Source organism: Lycium barbarum, chromosome 3 (assembly GCF_019175385.1).
Source record: "Lycium barbarum isolate Lr01 chromosome 3, ASM1917538v2, whole genome shotgun sequence".
Classification (NCBI taxonomy): Eukaryota; Viridiplantae; Streptophyta; class Magnoliopsida; order Solanales; family Solanaceae; genus Lycium; species Lycium barbarum.
This window is the reverse complement of record NC_083339.1, coordinates 108,183,503-108,201,857: the sequence shown is the minus strand read 5'-3', so window position 1 is coordinate 108,201,857 and position 18,355 is coordinate 108,183,503. Positions and strand designations below refer to the sequence as shown.

General features: G+C 34.9%; 2 protein-coding genes across 4 annotated transcripts; both read left to right on the top strand.

The window, feature by feature from the left end:
• Window positions 1–3,493: 3,493 nt before the first annotated feature.
• Window positions 3,494–9,324, top strand: LOC132631766 (protein YLS7). 2 transcript variants are annotated; one of them, XM_060347466.1, is made up of 4 exons: window positions 3,494–3,614; window positions 4,245–5,108; window positions 5,820–6,094; window positions 8,240–9,324. In XM_060347466.1, exons 2-4 carry the CDS (start codon window positions 4,511–4,513, stop codon window positions 9,047–9,049), a joined length of 1,683 nt encoding a protein of 560 aa, XP_060203449.1. In that variant the 5' UTR covers window positions 3,494–3,614; window positions 4,245–4,510; the 3' UTR covers window positions 9,050–9,324. The 2 variants fall into 2 exon arrangements, with proteins under 2 accessions (XP_060203449.1, XP_060203448.1); XM_060347465.1 differs by lacking the exon at window positions 3,494–3,614 and adding an exon at window positions 3,626–3,947.
• A 2,826-nt stretch (window positions 9,325–12,150) lies between these two features.
• LOC132631765 (65-kDa microtubule-associated protein 3) lies at window positions 12,151–16,998 on the top strand. 2 transcript variants are annotated; one of them, XM_060347462.1, is made up of 13 exons: window positions 12,151–12,365; window positions 12,971–13,058; window positions 13,162–13,368; window positions 13,566–13,817; window positions 13,926–14,135; window positions 14,261–14,416; window positions 14,536–14,695; window positions 14,788–14,939; window positions 15,027–15,114; window positions 15,436–15,509; window positions 15,617–15,691; window positions 15,794–16,118; window positions 16,270–16,998. In XM_060347462.1, the coding sequence occupies exons 2-13, from the start codon at window positions 12,987–12,989 to the stop codon at window positions 16,698–16,700; spliced, it is 2,202 nt and encodes a 733-aa protein (XP_060203445.1). In that variant the 5' UTR covers window positions 12,151–12,365; window positions 12,971–12,986; the 3' UTR covers window positions 16,701–16,998. The 2 variants fall into 2 exon arrangements, with proteins under 2 accessions (XP_060203445.1, XP_060203446.1); XM_060347463.1 differs by lacking the exon at window positions 12,151–12,365 and adding an exon at window positions 12,775–12,865.
• Window positions 16,999–18,355: the final 1,357 nt, after the last annotated feature.

Below are 18,355 nucleotides of genomic sequence, written 5' to 3'. Positions count from 1 at the left end.
GGAATGGATTTGTTAAAAATATGGAAAACTTGATTATTTTTTTAAGATGTCTTAAAAAATCTTGATTTTCATGATTTCATTTTCTAGGACACTTTTATTTTTCAAATAAAATCCGAAAAAAGTGTTTTTCTTGTCGAAATGTGAAAAAATTATTTTTTTATAAAATTTTGGAAAAAATAATTATTTTTTAAAAATGTGGAAAACCCGTTTTTTAAAACTAAATTTGGAAAACTAGATTTATTTTCATATATGCAAAAAAATAATCAGTTTTCCAAATTTAAAAAATATCCAAATTTTTAATAAGAAGACTCAGTTTTCCAGATTCATTTTCTAAAAAAACGGATTTTCATATTTTTTTAAAAATAATTCAGTTTTTCATATTTTAAGAAAATATAAATTTTTGAGGAATTTTTTTTCCCGTTTTTTATGTTTCTCACTCTCTCAGAGAGAGTGAAACACACTCTCCTTGCCACGTCAGCGATTAGGGGGTAAATATTTTGTTTTAAATAAGTTTTAGGGGGTAATAGGACCCGAGGAAAGGTAAAGTGTGTCGTAACAACTTCGGGCATAGTTCAGGGGGTAATAGTGCCTTATCCCTTTTATTTATAGGGTAAAGAGCCCGTTTGGATTGACTTAACAGTTGTTTTCATTTTTTTTGAGTGTTTGGCTGGCCAGCTTAAAGCCATTTTGTGCTTAAAATAAGCACAAAAAATTAATTGGGCCCGTTTGGCTTAGTTTTCTAAAGCAGCTTATAAGCTGAAAATAGCTTATAAGCCAAAAAAAAAATAAGTTGCCCCAACTTATTTTTTTTGGCTTTATAAGATGTTTCCAGCTTATAAGCTGCTTTTTTAAGCTCATCCAAACAGGCTCAAAGGTACAAATATACCCCTTAATTTTGCGATTTAAAGCAGATATATCTCTTGTTAAAAAGTTGTGTATATATATCCCTGCCGTTACAAAATGGTGCAAATATACCCCCGCGGTTACACAAATTGTGCAAATATACCCTTTTCTCTGATAGTTTTTAAAATAAATAAAAAAATGCAACGTGGCTTTAAAAAAGTCTATCCAGTTTTTTTAGTAGATATATTTTTCTAAAGCCACATGATAATTTTTTTCTGATGTGTTGGGTCTGCTTTGTTTAAAAAAAATATCTCCGTGATTTTAAAAAGTAAGTCTACCCATTTTTTTAAACAAACCAAACCAGACCCACTGGAAAAAAAATTATCATATGGCTTTAGAAAAAAAAAGTCACTAAAAAAAATGGGTAGACTTTTTTTAAAGGCACGTGACATTTTTTAAATTTAAAAATAAGCTAAATAATTTTACCAAAAATTCCGTCAGTAGAAAGGGTATATTTGCATCATTTTGTAATGACAAGGGTATATATACACCACCTTTTTAATAAGGGGTATATCTTCTCAAAATCCCAAAGTTGAGGTGTATATTTACACCTTTTCCCTTATTTATATTTTAAGTTATGTCTCAAAATTTATCTTCTTAATTTTGAAATTTGGATAAACATAGTTTGGGACTAGGGAGCTCTATTTTACTTTTAGCGGTCGTTTGGTTGACGATCTACACTACGGGGAGTATAATGCACAGATTGGTTAATTATGCAGTGAATAACAAGGTAGGTATAATAATTATGTGGCAACTAATGATTCAGGGATAATGTAGAGTTAATCATATCTAGGCTAAACATATGTATTGTGAATAGAGTTGAACATATAGATGCGGGCGTACAAAGAAAATCGACAAATCTCACCAAATCAATAATCCCAATCAAATCGAGAAAGAAACCCAATTAGTGGTTTGGTATTGAAAAAAAACATGATCATAGTTGATTTTGTTTGGTTTTAACTAAAAAAAGTCAAACTAAACCAAACCAACCCGACGTAACATGTATATAATTTTTAAAAAATATTTTATACATAAAAAGTTATTTGAAATGTAATTTATAAATATTTTTAAAACTTTTTCATAATTTTAGTCTTTTAACTTATTATTTCAAACTTGAACTTAGAATCTTGAATGGTCAAATAAGTTGTATAGTCTATAGATTTTAGTAACCCAAATAAAACCCAAATCAAAACCAAAATGCTAATAAAAGATCCACTTCCTGTCATTTGAATAATCATTCATAATCACACGGAAATCCATTCACTCTTTCAATCGTTTTGGGTCTTTCTTTACAAAAATAGTTTTCTGCTGCCAATGTCGAGAAAAACGCTAAACCACATTGGCCATATAGGCTACATCAGGCCTTAACCTTTCAAAATATAAAATATACCAAAGACTAAATTGGAGCAATCACATTAATTACTGCAAAATTTTGCTTTAACCTTTCAAAAAGAAAAATATTGAACTTATGCGAGCACCCTAGGGAAACATAACTCATCTCATCTTATGCGATTTCATTATCTGTTATGTCGAATATTTTAGTATAATGCAATCACTTATCTCACATTTTATGTTATTTTCTTAAAACACACCTTATTAAATAGTTGCATTTTATTACGACTAAAGAAATATTTGAAACACAAATCATATGTTTTGTACGAAGACTTTACCGAAAGAATCCGAAAAACATGAAAAATAAAAAAAACCAGAAAAACCTGAAAAAATCCGAAGTGGAAAAACCCAACTTTTATTGGTTTGGTTTGATTTATAAATCTAAAAACCCAACATAATTAATTTGATTTGTTATTTGAAAAACCCGAACCAATCCGGTCCATCTACGCCCTTACATATAGACATATGTTTAGTGAGCTAATTTTTTCATCTCTAGCAATTAGTATAAGTATGCAAAATTAGCATGTCTTCAAATCGAAATTTTGTATGTTGATGTTCTTTTCTCGTTGCTACTCATAAAATATAATAGAACACAACCATTAGCGAGAACTAAAAATGCATAGCCACAAAAAAGAAGAAAAAAAGATCCTTAGAATAAAAAGTTCAAAATGCTAAAGAGATTTCCAGGCACAGACTTTTAATTTTTACATGAAAGTTTCAAGTAATTTCTTTGTTGAAAGGAAATGTTTATAATTTTTTTCTCTCTATCAAATTAGCTTAAATATTTCCTTGATATTTTAGGAGGGTATATTGAAGTCTCCTCATTTATGAGGAGCTTTGTTATTCAACGAATTTATGAAGATATGACTATCTCTTTGTTTTTGGTCCAAAGAGGATTTTTTTTTTCTTTCAAAAACAAATGAGGTATTATTTCTAAGAATATAAAAGACGTGTATCAGTGAATGATATGTTTGTTAACTAAAATTCACAAAATTTCTCTTTTCTACCAAATTCATAACATATAGACGTTTCCTTTACCATGCCTAAAACAAATTCAACGCATAAAGAGTAACATTCCTTCTTTGCACCCCAAACCGAGAAAGTAAAGAATGAAACGTTTTTTTTTTTCACTTTGACAGTAATTATGGTTATTGATTAACAAAGTCTACACATAATTAATTACTAATAAATGTTGTATTTAATGTAATTAAGTTAATTGTGACGACCACACATGACCACACATGACACACAGACAAGAAAAAAACAATTCACAGCACTCAGCAGTATCTAACCTGGATCCACACTTGGCTTGTTAATAGGTTTCTAAATATACCAACAAATCTCATTTAGCAACTTAACTCTGTGTATTTAGGCAATTAGATTCATCTGGTTCATGTGTCCCTTATCTCAGTGTTTTACTATTTCCAACAAATTCGATTCATCTAGATCTTATAAACTTTTTTTTTTAATTTAATAATAATCCCCATATTCTATCAATTATATTAGTAGTAGTTTGCATAATCGGATCCAATACAATTCTCCTGACATTACTTTCATTTTACTCCAAAACTTTGTGTCTTCATTGCTGGGGACTCTTTAATTTTCAAGATTCATTTGTGGGTTTGCTTTCCTCAGCATTGAATTACACCAAGGTTAGTTGTTCTTGGATATATATGTTATTCTTTCTTTTGAAAATGATAAAAAGTAATTAAAAAGCGGTTCTTTGGGTCTGAGTGGTTTGATTTCTGTGAAAATTGGATAAATTTAGGTGGTGTTTTAGGATTTTTGTTTCGTAGTTTGATCTTGATTATCCTATTTAAGTGTTGTTGCTTGCTAGATTGACTTTTTCTACTTTGTGCTTTTGCAATCCTGTTTTTCTTTTTTGCTGTGTATTGCTGTTTTAATTTGTTGAAAGTCTTCATCTTTCTGCTTATGCTTTGCATTTTCAGTTCTCTGTAGGTAATTTGATGGAGTTGATGCTCAGGAAGTGATTTGTTTTCGGAGACTATATTGTTGTATTTATTTGTTGCCACAGAATTTGCTCTGAAGGTCCAATTTTCTGGCAATTGATAGCTTCAACACTCTCAAATTGGAAAAAGATTCAATCTTTTTGTAGTTTACTTTGGTTTGGGAGTTGTGGTTTTGAAGCCATATCCGAGTGACATCAGAAAACCCCATGTTTTCTGTGTGGATCTTGCTGCAAATTTGAGAAGCAATGGCTTCTTTTTCATCTAAGGATCCTTCCACGCTGTCCTATCCAAAGTCATTATTGTCTATTGTAACTACTGTAGGAGGCCTTGCTGTATTTTTAATTCTTGCTTCCTCATTTCTGGTTTCTCAACCCATTGGGGCTGCAGTACATGAGTATTTTTATGGTGTACAGCAGCATTCACTAGTTGGGGATGGGATAACATTTCCTGATCCTCGACGTGATGATGTTGTTATTAATGATACTCCAAACTTTAATAATTTGACGGCGGTGGGAAAAAATGAAAAAGGACTTGAGGATGAGAAGGACCAGACATCCAAGTCTCAAGAGGAAACTTCCAAGTCTCAAGACGAAAAGAAAGAGCCAGATTTGAAGGGGGAAATAATTGAGAATTCTACCCAAACACCTGTTTTGTCAGAATCCAATCATTCTGTTGTTCAACCACATCCTGAGTCAAAGCAAGAAGACGAAGAGAGTAGCAGTTCTAGTTTGCAGAAGGAAAGCAAGAATGAAGGGTCTCTTCAATCTTCTGATGCCCATTCAGAGGACATAAAATCTTCATCTACTGCACCCAATAGCATAAAGCAGGCTAAGCTAGATCCAGGTTCAATTTTCATCCTTATCTTTTTAAATTCGTATCTTGCGGGCCAAGTAGTACTTATTTGTTTGATTTCTGAATTGCTTTTTAGTCCTCCTTATTATTCAAATAAGTTGTTCATGAAATTGATGCGGGCAATTGAACATTAAAAACCATGCTTATGTAAAGAAACAAACAAATCCAGGATAGCTTGAAGGCAAACTAAGTTAATGGGTGGTGATGTTTAATGGTGATCATTCATCTTCGGATGTACTTTGCAGCCTCTTACATCCTTAGTTTTATTGTCTAGTGTTATATCCTACTTTCTTTCTCCTTCTTTTTGTGTAGCTAATGTAAATGAGATACACAATTTGCTGCACAATACATCAAAATGCCTCATCTTCAGTTTCCATCCTGCTGAAATCTCATTCTAACTACCTGTTAAGCAAGTCTATTAGATGAATTTCACCATACATAGTACAGATGGCAAGTTTTGTGCAAGCCAAATACTACATTAGAGATGCTCCACTTACATACTGACAAAATACGGCCCTCCTGTAGTCTTTTGAGAAAATATGAGTTGTTGAAAGACTTGAGATTTATTTGTTCTTGTAAATGGAATTGTTTCATAGTTGAATTTAGCTTCAACTTCTTTGCTTGCTGTAACAAACTTTGTTGCTAAACCCAATTCTTTGTGATGCTGTTCTGTAACTCTTAACATGCTTGATAATGTTGCAGAATGTGATCTATATCATGGAAAATGGATTTCTGATCAGTCCGGACCATTGTACAGAAATGACTCCTGCCCTGTCCTGACACAGATGCAGAACTGTCAAGGAAATGGAAGGCCTGATAAGGATTATGAGAACTGGCGGTGGAAACCAGCTCAGTGTGACCTGCCACGATTTGATCCAAAGAAGTTTTTGGAATTAATGAGAGGAAAAACTTTAGCTTTCATAGGTGACTCAGTTGCTCGCAACCAGATGGAGTCAATGCTGTGTATCCTTTGGCAGGTACCTTTACGCTCCCTTAAGATGTACAGTATATTTGGAAATTCTAGAGCGTGCCTTCGGTCAACTATTTAGTAACCTTGGATCTTGATCTCTTTGTTACTTTGTGCAGTATTTCCTTTGACTTTGTCTTGTTTTTTGATTTTCAGTATCTTAAAACTTCATTGCTCTTTCTATGTTGAAGATACCAGCTATATTTTTACATGAAATTTCGAAACTCTTCTTGAGTTAGGAAAAAGTGCTGCCATTTCTTTCTCTTTCTTTGTCAAGATTAAAAGTTCAATCCAATTCTTGGACCTTAACTCTTTTGTTCTTCTGTCTTCCTGCTTGTTTTTTCCTGTGCATGATCAAACCGCCTCTGTTTATGGTCTAGCCTCCGTGTTTTATGCATTTTCATTAATTAAACATTTTTAAACATCAATTGAACTTGCTTAGGTGAGGCCGGCCACTGTTCTGCCGGATTACAATTAAAGGCTCAAATGTGAAAGACACTTAAATAGGGACACAAAGGCAAACACATTGAAAGTGAAAATTACATTAGTTGAAAAATACAGAACAGGGTCGATATTGTTATACTCCCTCCAGATCAAAAGGAGTGTCCACTTAGCCTTTTTTCTTGAGTCAAAAAGAGCATCCACTTATCAAATCAAGAAAGAATTAACCTTATTTTTCCAGATTCGCCCCTATTAAGTGCTATGTGATCAAATCCCAATACCTATTTAATTAGGGGTAGTTTAGTCAAATTACCTATTTTTTTCTCAGAGTTAATATTTTCTTAAGGGGTGTGCAAATGGCTAAATGGACACTCTTTTTGATCTGGAGGGAGTAATATATATATGTCAAAGCTCTCAGCTCCTGAAACAAGGTCAGGTTGTAGTCACATTTCCCTATTTTTTACTTCAAAGTTTTACCTATGGGATGAGCAGTACAACTATAATGTACTGAGTGCTTGTATTATACTATTAGGAGAGTCACAACCTCGAGTTTTTTCAACTCTGTAGTTTAGTAAATATCAACAAAAACATGTGAGCTTGCTTTTATGCCATGAACATCTTCGCTGGTAGAAACTTCATCAGGTCAGTGTCATAAGCCGAATTATTGTAATTTCTTTCTCTTTTTCAATTTGGGTTCTTTTACCTATTGTTTATAAAAGGTTTATTTGGTTCACACCTGAGTGTAGGTTGGATACAATCTCCTGGAGTGTTGAACTTGGGATTGTGCAATTGGGATTAAAAAGTGGAGCCCACTTTTGGTTCATGAAATTTAGTACGAAGTTTGCGATGAGGACTAAATGGACTTTCCATTTTTACCTTTTGCCTGAAACAGTTAAAGCACAAATAGATATAGAAGGGTGCCAAATCCAATAATACTGCTATCAGTTATAGTTTTTACGCAAAGTTAAAAAGAAAAAAGAATAACGTGGTTGATGGTGGCAACTGATGCATGGGATGGTCAAAAGGGGGCCTAGTGAGGAAGTTGGATAAGAGGAAGAGGTTGACAAGGTGGACATGGAGCAGATAGGGCGGCCTGCCCCTTAATTCTAGTCTCACTAGGTCGGATATGTCGATTATGAACAAAGTACTCAATAGATGCTCTCTGCTATCTATTCACCATTCATTTGTGCTTGATATATACTTTCTGCTATCTATTTACCCGTCATTTCTGGACCTAACTTTATCCTTGGTGAATCATTGATGTTGCTTTATTTAAATTATATGATCCTCTTGGTTAAGTGGTAGCTTAATTGGCGTTCCAACCACTAAATGCTGTTTAGTAATGAGTTATAGTGCCCTGTGAAGTGTTCCAGAATTGTTTCTTATCTGCCTTTTCCCTATATCTTTTTTTCTTCTTTTCTACTTTGAGAATCTAATGACTACGGTTCCTGTATCCTAACTCGGCTTTTCGTTATTTACATTTCATTTGGAATCTGTGACGGGAAACATTATCCTTGAAGCCCTTTTGAATGTTTATTATCCATGAAGCTCTTTTAATGTTTATTATCCATGAAGCCCTTGGAATTTCGAATTGAATTACAGAACTTCAGACATGCTTTGTCCCTCTTCCAATGTACATATTATCAAAAGCCAGGTGTTGGTTCCTTGTGCCTCATCATCTAATTTTTGTGTCTTATTATTCTCTTTTTCACAGTATGAGGTTCCAAAAAACCGTGGGAACAAAAGAATGCAGCGCTACTATTTCAGATCCACATCTACTATGATCGTTCGTATATGGTCTTCATGGCTTGTCAACCAAACATCTGGGCCTCTTGATTTCGCTCCAGCAGGTGTAGTTAAGCTCCACCTTGATGTACCTGATGATGGGTTCATGCAATACATCCCCCAGTTTGATGTCGTTGTGCTCTCCTCCGGCCACTGGTTTGCAAAGCAATCCGTTTATGTTCTGAATAAAGAGATTGTTGGAGGACAATTGTGGTGGCCAGACAAGTCTAGAAAGATGAAAGTCAATAATGTTGAAGCTTTTGGAATCTCTGTTGAAACCATCCTGACTGCCATGGCAACACATCCGAAATTCAGTGGTATCACCATTGTTCGTTCCTTTTCACCTGATCATTATGAGGGTGGAGCATGGAACACGGGAGGATCGTGTACTGGAAAGGTGAAGCCTGCAGAGGATGGTGAATTGGTCGAAAATGGCTTCACAAACATAATGCACGAAAAGCAATTCACGGGTTACAGTCGTGCTATTAAGAAGAAATCCAACAAGTCCGCCTTATTATTTATGGATATCACACAAGTCTTTGCATACCGCCATGATGGACATCCGGGTCCCTACCGAAGCCCCGACCCGAATAAAATCACAAAAAGAGGTCCTGATGGTAAGCCTCCTCCACAAGACTGCTTGCATTGGTGCATGCCAGGTCCTGTTGACACGTGGAATGAGTTGGTATTTGATCTCGTAAGGAGAGAATTCGAGAGAAGACAGAGCAATGCTTCATGAGGAGGCGGATCGTTGTTGCTAAAACCATTTTTGGTGCTTCTACAGCACAGCTACGGGAAGATTATTTATCTCTCTGGAATGGAGTTTAGCTTGTAGTTACTTTAGATCTCTTGTTGTAGCTGGTTGTAATCTATGTTCAGATATCCACGTTCCTCGATAACATAGAAATACATGAAATTTTCACAGGTCTCAAGTATGAGCAAGATGTTAATTTATAACTACTATACATACAGACCTTTCCTTTTGCAATAAAATATATTCCATCTCTTCTTCCATCTGATTTTCCCCTCGCCCATTTTGTTTCGCCCTCTTGAACAGGTTCGTTTAAAACTTTAGCATCAAAGACAGATACTTTTCTCTTAGAGGAAACGATTGCAAGATTTTTATCGGATGTTGCCGAACCCCCAAGGGACAATTGATTTTCAAACAAATGTTATCTTTTGGAGACAACATGAAAGATCTCAATAATTAGTAGAGTGCTCAGGTACCACCAAAAGTTTTGGTAAGATGGTAAGTATCTCGGATTCGAGCTTTGATGAGATGGTAAGTACTATCTCAGATTTGAGCTTTTAGGATGGAGTTGCGTTTTGTTAAGGAGCGTAGGCTCATGGGTCAGGAAACAAAAAGCGGGGTTCCTCTATTATTACTTCATGTCCGCGTGCGAAGGAACTTTCATATTTCTTGACTAAATTAATATATAAAATTTTCGTTTGATATCATTCCAAAAGATAGGCAAAAACTGCAAAAGACAAATAGCTATTGAACTAGACAACTCTTTGACTTTGTTTGTTCACCCTATGCCAGAAATTTAAAAGGAACGAGAAGTATGTTGTCAAAGTAGTCCATACATTAGATTGAGATTTTTACTATATTCAATTCATCATTATAGATTATAACTGGTCTCAACCTTTGACAGATCTTTCAAAAGTCGTGCTTTTTAATTTTCCCCCTTTTTTGGGTGTCTGTGGTGGGGCCGGAGGGGGGGGGGGGGTATGGGGATAACATGGTAACATCCCTGTGAGTTGTGAGCTATTCTCTCATGTTCGAGTCGGGTTCCCTATTTCTCCCATGTTCGAGTCCTTTCTTTTTTCTTTTTGTTATATTTTCTTTCTATATTTTTATATTCTTTCTCCTCCTAGTTTTTCATGTCTGGGACTTTCTTTTTTCTATTTATTTCCTAAATTTATTATGTGTCACGGGAGTTCTCTTTGTTATCAGCGCCAACAAATTTAGGGCTAATTCTAGAAACATATCAGATTTAAGTAATATATTGATAATGTAAAGTTTTGTTATATTATCAATAATTTTAACTTGTGACAACATGTTAGTTATCATTCTAAGCTTATATAATTATTATAGTAATCAAATAAAATAAAATGTCGAATGGAGAGATACTTGCGACATAATCGACCTAAAATATCAAATTTTGTAGCAATTAAAAGAAATGAAACGGATAGTCATTTGCTGTTTCTTTACTTTGTTTGGCTAAAGAAATATACAAATGAAACTGAGAAAGGCAATTCTTGCTTTGGATCGATATGAGATAAATATTTGGATACGCATAACACATCAGATAATGTTAAGAGAGAAGAAAATCTTAAAGTAGAAAAATCATTTCTCCTTTGGACCACACCAAAATTTACCTGTCCAGTGAGATTTCATATTTCCCATTGGCCTTACCAAAAGTTACCTTGACCATGAGATTTCAATCAATGATGGATAAAACTATCTTTTCCCTCCTCCAATTCATTTGAACTCTTTTCTTTCCTCCAATTCATTTGAATTCTTTTCTTTTAACCAAATAAAGAAAGAAAAAAGAAATCTTTCCCAACTTTTTTCGCATTTTTCTTTTCTTGTCCTTCCCTCTTTGATTCCAAGCACATCATTTGTTTTCTCATATGTCCTTGCATAAAAATATGAGTAAATTTCACAAAATATTTAGTGTTTGGTCTTAGATTTGATCTAAGTCATTGACATTTTTTAAGTAAAAAATTGTCTAGATAAAAGCTCAAATTTTGCCACTGGAGTTACTTCTATTCACGTTATTTTCATACAACTAAGAACAAATGAAAAAATTAGCATGAACAACTGGAAAGGATAGTCATTGGCGATTTAGAAAAAAAAAGAAGTATATGTGACAATTACGTCCTACTTTTCATAAGGAATTTTTCCGTTTGTGATAGAGGCGGATCCAAGATTTCGAGAAGACAGTTGTACTATTACGAAGAGAGAGATCTAGGATATAAATTTGACCGGTTCAATCTTTAAGTTCTTACCATTGAACTCTCTATGTTATTGAAATTATAGGTTCAAAATTAATTAATTTTTTTAAAGGGCATTCTTTTACATATAGTTATACCCCGTGTTGAATACATTGGGATCAGTTGAACCTATTGACTATATACTACATCATCAACTACTACTAGCTTTAATATACAAATTTGGTTTGACTATATGCAATTTTATGTTGAGAAAAGAAAAAAAATGAATTTCAATGCGTTAGGCTTGAAATTTTTTAAAAAACAAAGCAAACGAACAAAGGAAGAAAAACCAAAAAGACTTAATAAATACACAAGAAGTAACAACAATAACCATTAAAAGAGGTGCACCTAATTCCGGAAAAAGCAACCAAAAAAAGAAAAAAGGATAGACGTAAGATTTGAACTTCTAACCTCACTTAAAAATGATACTTTAAGGTCGGGTAAACACACACACACATATATATAATTTTTTTTAAACATTACTATACATGATTTAGGCAGAGAAGTATGAGTTTAGGTAAGCCGAAGAACCCCTAGGTAAGCCACACTACCAATGTCTATCCCTTCCTTTTCATACGCTAAAATCAGTAACACCTTATCTTCCCTCTTTTACTTTTGCTATTCTTATCTTACCCTTCTTCTTTGGTATACAAAAATGTCAGTTGTGTGAGACACATAGTAAAACTTTTCACAAAATTAGCATCCGTGGACTAAAATTTCACTTGCCGCAGTATAAAACTCAAAACTGGAGGACTGAATTTCCCTTTTCTCCAGATTTAGGACCAAACCGAAACATCAGAAACTCTAGGGACGAAACTGAAGCAACGGTCGACGTTACTGAAGAAATATGAGTCAGTATTATTATACTATAGATCCGCTCACATCTTCAACGGTCGAATTTTTCATATTTTAACGGCTACTCTCCTTCCCCATTTCTCTCTCTCTAGCTTACATTTGAATCACAAAATTTAATTTAAACAATCTTTCAGTCAGCTTCAAAGAACAAAAACATCTCATTTTTCGATTCCAAATTTGCATCACCACTGTTGATTCAGGTACTTTCTTTCAGATCTACCATGAATTCTTAAAGCATGGGTTTTTGTTATTTTTCTTCCTTTGTTAAATGTTAGAAAGCGTGAAAGTAAATCCCTGATTTTTTTCTCTGGGGCATATTGATGATTCCAATAGCTAATCAAATTAGTATAGATTTGACTCATACTTGTTGCTTTAGTAGCATATGTTGCATTGGAACTGGTTATGACTTTTTATGTCGGTTTTAGCATGGGGTTTAGGGTTTATGGAAGAAATATTTTTATGGGTTTTCATAAAGCAAATAAAGATCATCTTATTGATCGAAACAATATTTTTGGTACCCTTAATTTTTAAAAAATGGATACCTTGTTAAACTATAATCATGGTGCAAAATATTGTTTAGCCTTTATATTATCGTAAATTATTTTGAAATTCTCGAGCAGAGAATTGTCTGGATTTGTTAAGCAGAATTTGTTGGAATGGGGCAGTGAGTCTGGAAATTGAAGGTTTAAGTTTCACTTCAGTGAGTGTTTGTATTTAATAGTTACTGTTGACTTCCAGTGAAATTGCTCTCATGGTGTTTGTTTTATGCTACGCCGATCTTATAAAGGTTAATTTTTGTTATCAGATCCAGCATCTTTAAGATGACAGCTGCTCAAAGTGATCCAATTCAGCAAATGGAAACTACATGTGGAACATTGCTATATGAATTGCAGGTAATTTTCTTGAATTAGCCACTACTGACTTGTTTGCAGTTCATCCTTTCTTGATATACTAATCTTACAGTTCAAACATTTTCTTTTTTCTCCTCTTTTAAAGATTATATGGGATGAAGTCGGGGAACCTGATACTGAAAGGGATAAAATGTTGTATGAGCTTGAAAGAGAGTGTCTTGAAGTATATAGAAGAAAGGTCGATCAAGCAAACAAGAGTAGAGCACAATTAAGGCAGGCAATTGCTGATTCCGAAGCTGAGCTTGCAGCTATCTGTGCTGCAATGGGGGAGAGACCCGTGCACATTAGGCAGGTTAGGAAGATGTAAACAAATATAGCCTTACAGTTTTCTGTATACAAGATGTTATTCTTTAGTAAATCTCTAAGATGGTAATTCTAGACAGTAGTTGTAACTGTATATCCTGTTCGTGTTGATTTCAAATTAGATTTACATGCTAATTTTAGTTGCATAAGACAATTAATCAATTTTACTATGAATCTTGTTTTCAGTCTGATCAGAGCCTAGGTGGTCTGAAGGCAGAACTTAGAACCATTCTTCCAGAATTGGATGAGATGCGCAATAGGAAATCTGAAAGGAAGAATCAATTCATTGAAGTTACAAAGCAAATACAGAAGATTAGGGATGAAATATTTAGGCCCACTGGTTGTACTTCTACTACTGTGGTAGTAGATGAAAGTGATTTATCAATAAGAAAGCTAGAGGAATTACATGCAGAACTGCTGGCACTTCAAAAAGAGAAGGTGGTTAATATTCTGCTGCACCAAATTCAGTTTTTCCAAATCCCCACACCCCCTACCAAATGAAATAAGAACTTATTTTGACTGGCTTTTACTATCCTTTTGCGGCAGAGTGAACGCTTAAAGCAGGTCTTGGACCGCCTAAGTACTTTGAACTCACAATGCCTGGTTCTGGGTATGGATTTTAAACATACTGTCAATGAGGTTCATCCGAGTCTAGGGGAATCTGAAGGAACAAAGAGTATAAGTAATGATACAATCCAACATTTGGCTGCTGCAATAGGAAGACTACGAGAGGTTAAGTTACTCAGAATGCAACGGGTATGCACATGATTAAATTGTTCTGAAGTGACTGATTTTTTTTTCCCTTTCTCGCTCGCTGAAGTGACTGATTTTTTTTTCCCTTTCTCGCTCAATAGACATTGTTGACCTTCTTATTGTTGCAGCTGCAAGATCTTGCATCTTCCATGTTGGAACTATGGAATTTAATGGACACCCCCATTGAAGAGCAACAGGTTTTTCAGAATGTTACTTGTAAGATAGCTGCCTCAGAACATGAGATAACGGAGCCAAATATCCTGTCGGTGGAATTCATTAATTATGTAAGTTATAGTAATTGTAGAATTAGATGAATTATTTGGCCTCATCCCACTGCAAGACCATTCCTTTGTCTATTGTGAGTGAAACTATTGGTACTGACACTTAATATTTAACTATCAAGGTTGAGGGAGAATTGTCCCGCTTGGAAGAGTTGAAAGCAAGCAAAATGAAAGAGCTTGTTGTAAAGAAGAGGTCCGAATTAGAAGAGATCTGCAGAAGAATGCACATGGTTGCTGATTCAGATAATGCAATGGATGTAGCTATTGAAGCTATTGAATCTGGTATTTATCTAGTCAAGAAAGTGGACCTCGTCTAAGCTTATGACCTTTATATGTGATTAATGTCAAGGTCTTTTCCCTTTTCTCTCTTGAAGGAGCTGTTGATGCTGCTTCTATCCTTGAGCAAATTGAGCTCCAAATAGCTCAAGTTAAAGAAGAAGCTTTCAGCAGGAAAGAAATATTAGACAAGGTGGAGAAATGGATAGCTGCATGCGAGGAGGAGTGTTGGCTTGAAGAATATAACAGGGTTGGTTCGCTTTTGACTTGGATTGTCATGCGCTTTATAAGTAGTATACACATAATTACTTAATTATCTCCTTTAACTCCTGCCCAGGATGACAATCGCTACAATGCTGGACGAGGTGCCCACCTTACTCTGAAGCGTGCTGAGAAAGCTCGTACTTTAGTTAATAAGCTTCCAGGTATAAGTTACTTCCTGATTGTTTGTCCCTTTTGTCTGGAGAGCCTCATTTCTAATCTGAAAATATTATTGTCTCATAGATCCGGTGATTCCAGTGCTTAGAAAAAATAATGTTATAATTGTTATCTCTGAACTATTACTTTCTTGACAGTTTGTATTAATTCCCATTGTTTGGGGAGTCTCATTTCTATAAGAACCTGTTAATGTTTTCTCTCATAGACCCGGTGATGAAATTTCAGTGTTGAGAAGGACAAAGTTTTTAATTGATAAACAAATATATTGCCTGATAATAATCTTTGAACTTATTAATGTTGTTGAACAGCCATGGTAGACGCACTGGCATCAAAAACAAAAGCATGGGAAAGTGAGAGAGGAATTGATTTCACTTATGATGGAGTATGTACTCTCCACTTTTGCCTTTTTATAATATGTCAATTTTCTGGTATAATAAGTTGCAGACACGTGAGCATTTTTCCTCAAGTTTTTTATTTAATTTCTGCTAGATCCGTCTTCTGGCTATGCTTGAAGAGTATAACATCTTACGGCACGAAAAGGAGGAAGAACGTAAAAGACAACGAGTACGAACTGAACTCTCAATTGACTTTTTGTTGAAGCTAAAAATGTTTGCTTATCATTGAGAGAGTCAGTCTCTTTAAACCTTCACATTTATCTTATCTCAGGACCAGAAGAAACTTCAGGGGCAATTAATGGCAGAACATGAGGCTATCTATGGCTCAAAGCCCAGCCCTATGAAGAACCAAAGTGCCAAAAAGGGTCGTAGAATGTCATGTGGTGGTGCAACCAATAGAAGGCTTTCTGTTGGTGGAACAATGCTCCAAACTCCGAAGCTTTCTATTGGAGGAACAATGACCCAAACTCCGAAGCCTGAGCTCCATTCGACCAAAGCTACCCCGAACACACATCACGCAAAGAAATCTGATCTCTTTCATCAAAGAGATCAATTTAATCATTCTACCGATGATGAATTGCCAGTTTTATCAGCAGGTAATTTCTTACAAATTTAATCTCCTTATATGATCTTTCCTCTGGCAATTAAAGGTATCACATTTTTGTATATATTCTTTTTGTGAGATGTGCATTAAACAATTGTGATTCGCGAAGGCTTTTTCTAATATATTACACTTGTTTCGTGTAGGGAGGAAAGGTTTGGATCTTGCTGGACTTCCTTTGAAGAAGGTTGGTGAGATAGAGAAAACAATGACACGGAAGCCTTTCTCGCCCATTTCTTCCACCGATTCATCAAAGTCCAATGCAGCTAACATTTTGGAAGATCTGAATAGAAAGCACACTGAGATGGCGAATAAAATGCTTCCAAGTAGCCACAATATTCCATTCTCTACTCCAGTGAAGACAGTTTATACCACAGAAGAAGAGAACAGAACTCCTATAGCAAAGCCACCAATTCCTGTCCCTTCTACTCCATTAACTGTGTCTGCACCTATGCAGACGGCTATGACACCCGCCCAGTATGCTGTTGTTCCTTACAATTCCAAGCTTGTTGAGAAGATTCCAGAAGAGATTGAGTATTCTTTTGAGGAGAGGAGGCTTGGATTTGTTCTTCCCTAGTACACAAGTCTAACAACAACCAGAGACAGAAATTCATTGTTAACTAGTGCTTTCAGTACTTATTTGGTAGTCAATTCCTTTTCTTGCTATGGTTAAAAAGTCAATTCATATTGGCTTCTTTTAACATGTATATAGTCTACGAATATTGAACGTGGACTGGATTTTTATAATATTTGCCACTGATAAGCAGTGGAAGTTTCTCTCTTTCATATTGAGAATCTCCACTAGATTTATTGTTGTGTGCTTATTGACACAACCTTAACTCCCTGGTCCCAGAATATATTCTTTTCCTCTGAAACCTTACTTGTCCACATAGTTGGTATCTCAACATCAATCATACAGATAAGCTCTTTTGCTTCCTCATCCACCAACATCCAAAAAGAAAATGTGCTGCACATCATTCTAAAGTCCCACATACAAATACTTTTTTAGAGTGCTGCCAAGTTGACTAATTATAATGGCTCATAAGTCATAATTCCAGGGTTCTTGGAATAAATTAATATCTTGCAATTGCCTCTTTGGACTTGGGACGTTCAACTGTGACATTGCCTAAAGGTATAAAAATACACGGTATAAACCAAAAGGGGGTAGCCAAAAATTTACAGACCAAAACGGGTATCACGTGAATCAGTCCACGTTAATCCACGTTTATACCCCAATTTTTTTTTCCATTGTCAGAACAATCACAGAAAAATTTTAAAAAAAATTTAAAAGGTATACGTGGACTGATCCAATTTGTATAACGTGGATCAGTCCACCTTTCATTAATTTTTTCCCCAGCGTTTTACAAATAGTTTGTAAGACGTTGCCTCTATTTAAATTTTATTGATTTTTTTAATTTTTAAAGCATATAGTTATTCAGTGTTATATATGCGAACAGAAATAAAAAATAAAATATAAGTTAAATAAACGTCACACATTAACTGAGTAGTAAATGTTAAATTACATACTAACTATTAAACGGCACAAGACATGTTATATATTCTTGGAAGATTACATAAGGAAACAACAATCGTACAACTTAAGAAAAAACATAAAAACCAACAAGCAACAACAACTACTGATTTCTGTTGGGGCAGCGATGACCTGTTTGTTTGCACGTACTACACTTTCTAGCCATGCGAGCAGGAGTTATATCCATTTCATTCCTCCTTCTAGTTGTAGTCTGCGCTCCTGAAGTTCGCTCGTATTCAGTGTTTGCAATTAAACTGAAGGGAAAAGGTGGCCAATATGCCTCATCACCCAACGGTGAAAAATTTCCACTGTACGTTTGCTTGTAAAACCTGCAACTGTAGTACTTGCTAACATAGGTCTTTGGTTGAATTCCGCGGATATCACAAAATTTAATTGCATGTGAACATGGCATATGGTAGTTTCTCCACTTCCCATACGAACACTTTTTCCCTTCGGCAGAGACTTTATGGAGATTTCAGCCTTTACCTTCGTGTGCAAATGTCAGAATCTCAAAGACCCCTTCAGTTGCATTGTATTGCTGCATGTCAGTATGCTTTAGGGACCTCTCCCAGTATTCATCAAATTTCTTTTCAACAGCGCGCGACCAAAACTTTTTATCCGCAATCAACAAATCAGTAAGGGTGCTTCTCTCAACAAACCGATCAACAAGATTTTTAAACGTATAATGGACCATGGCAGTA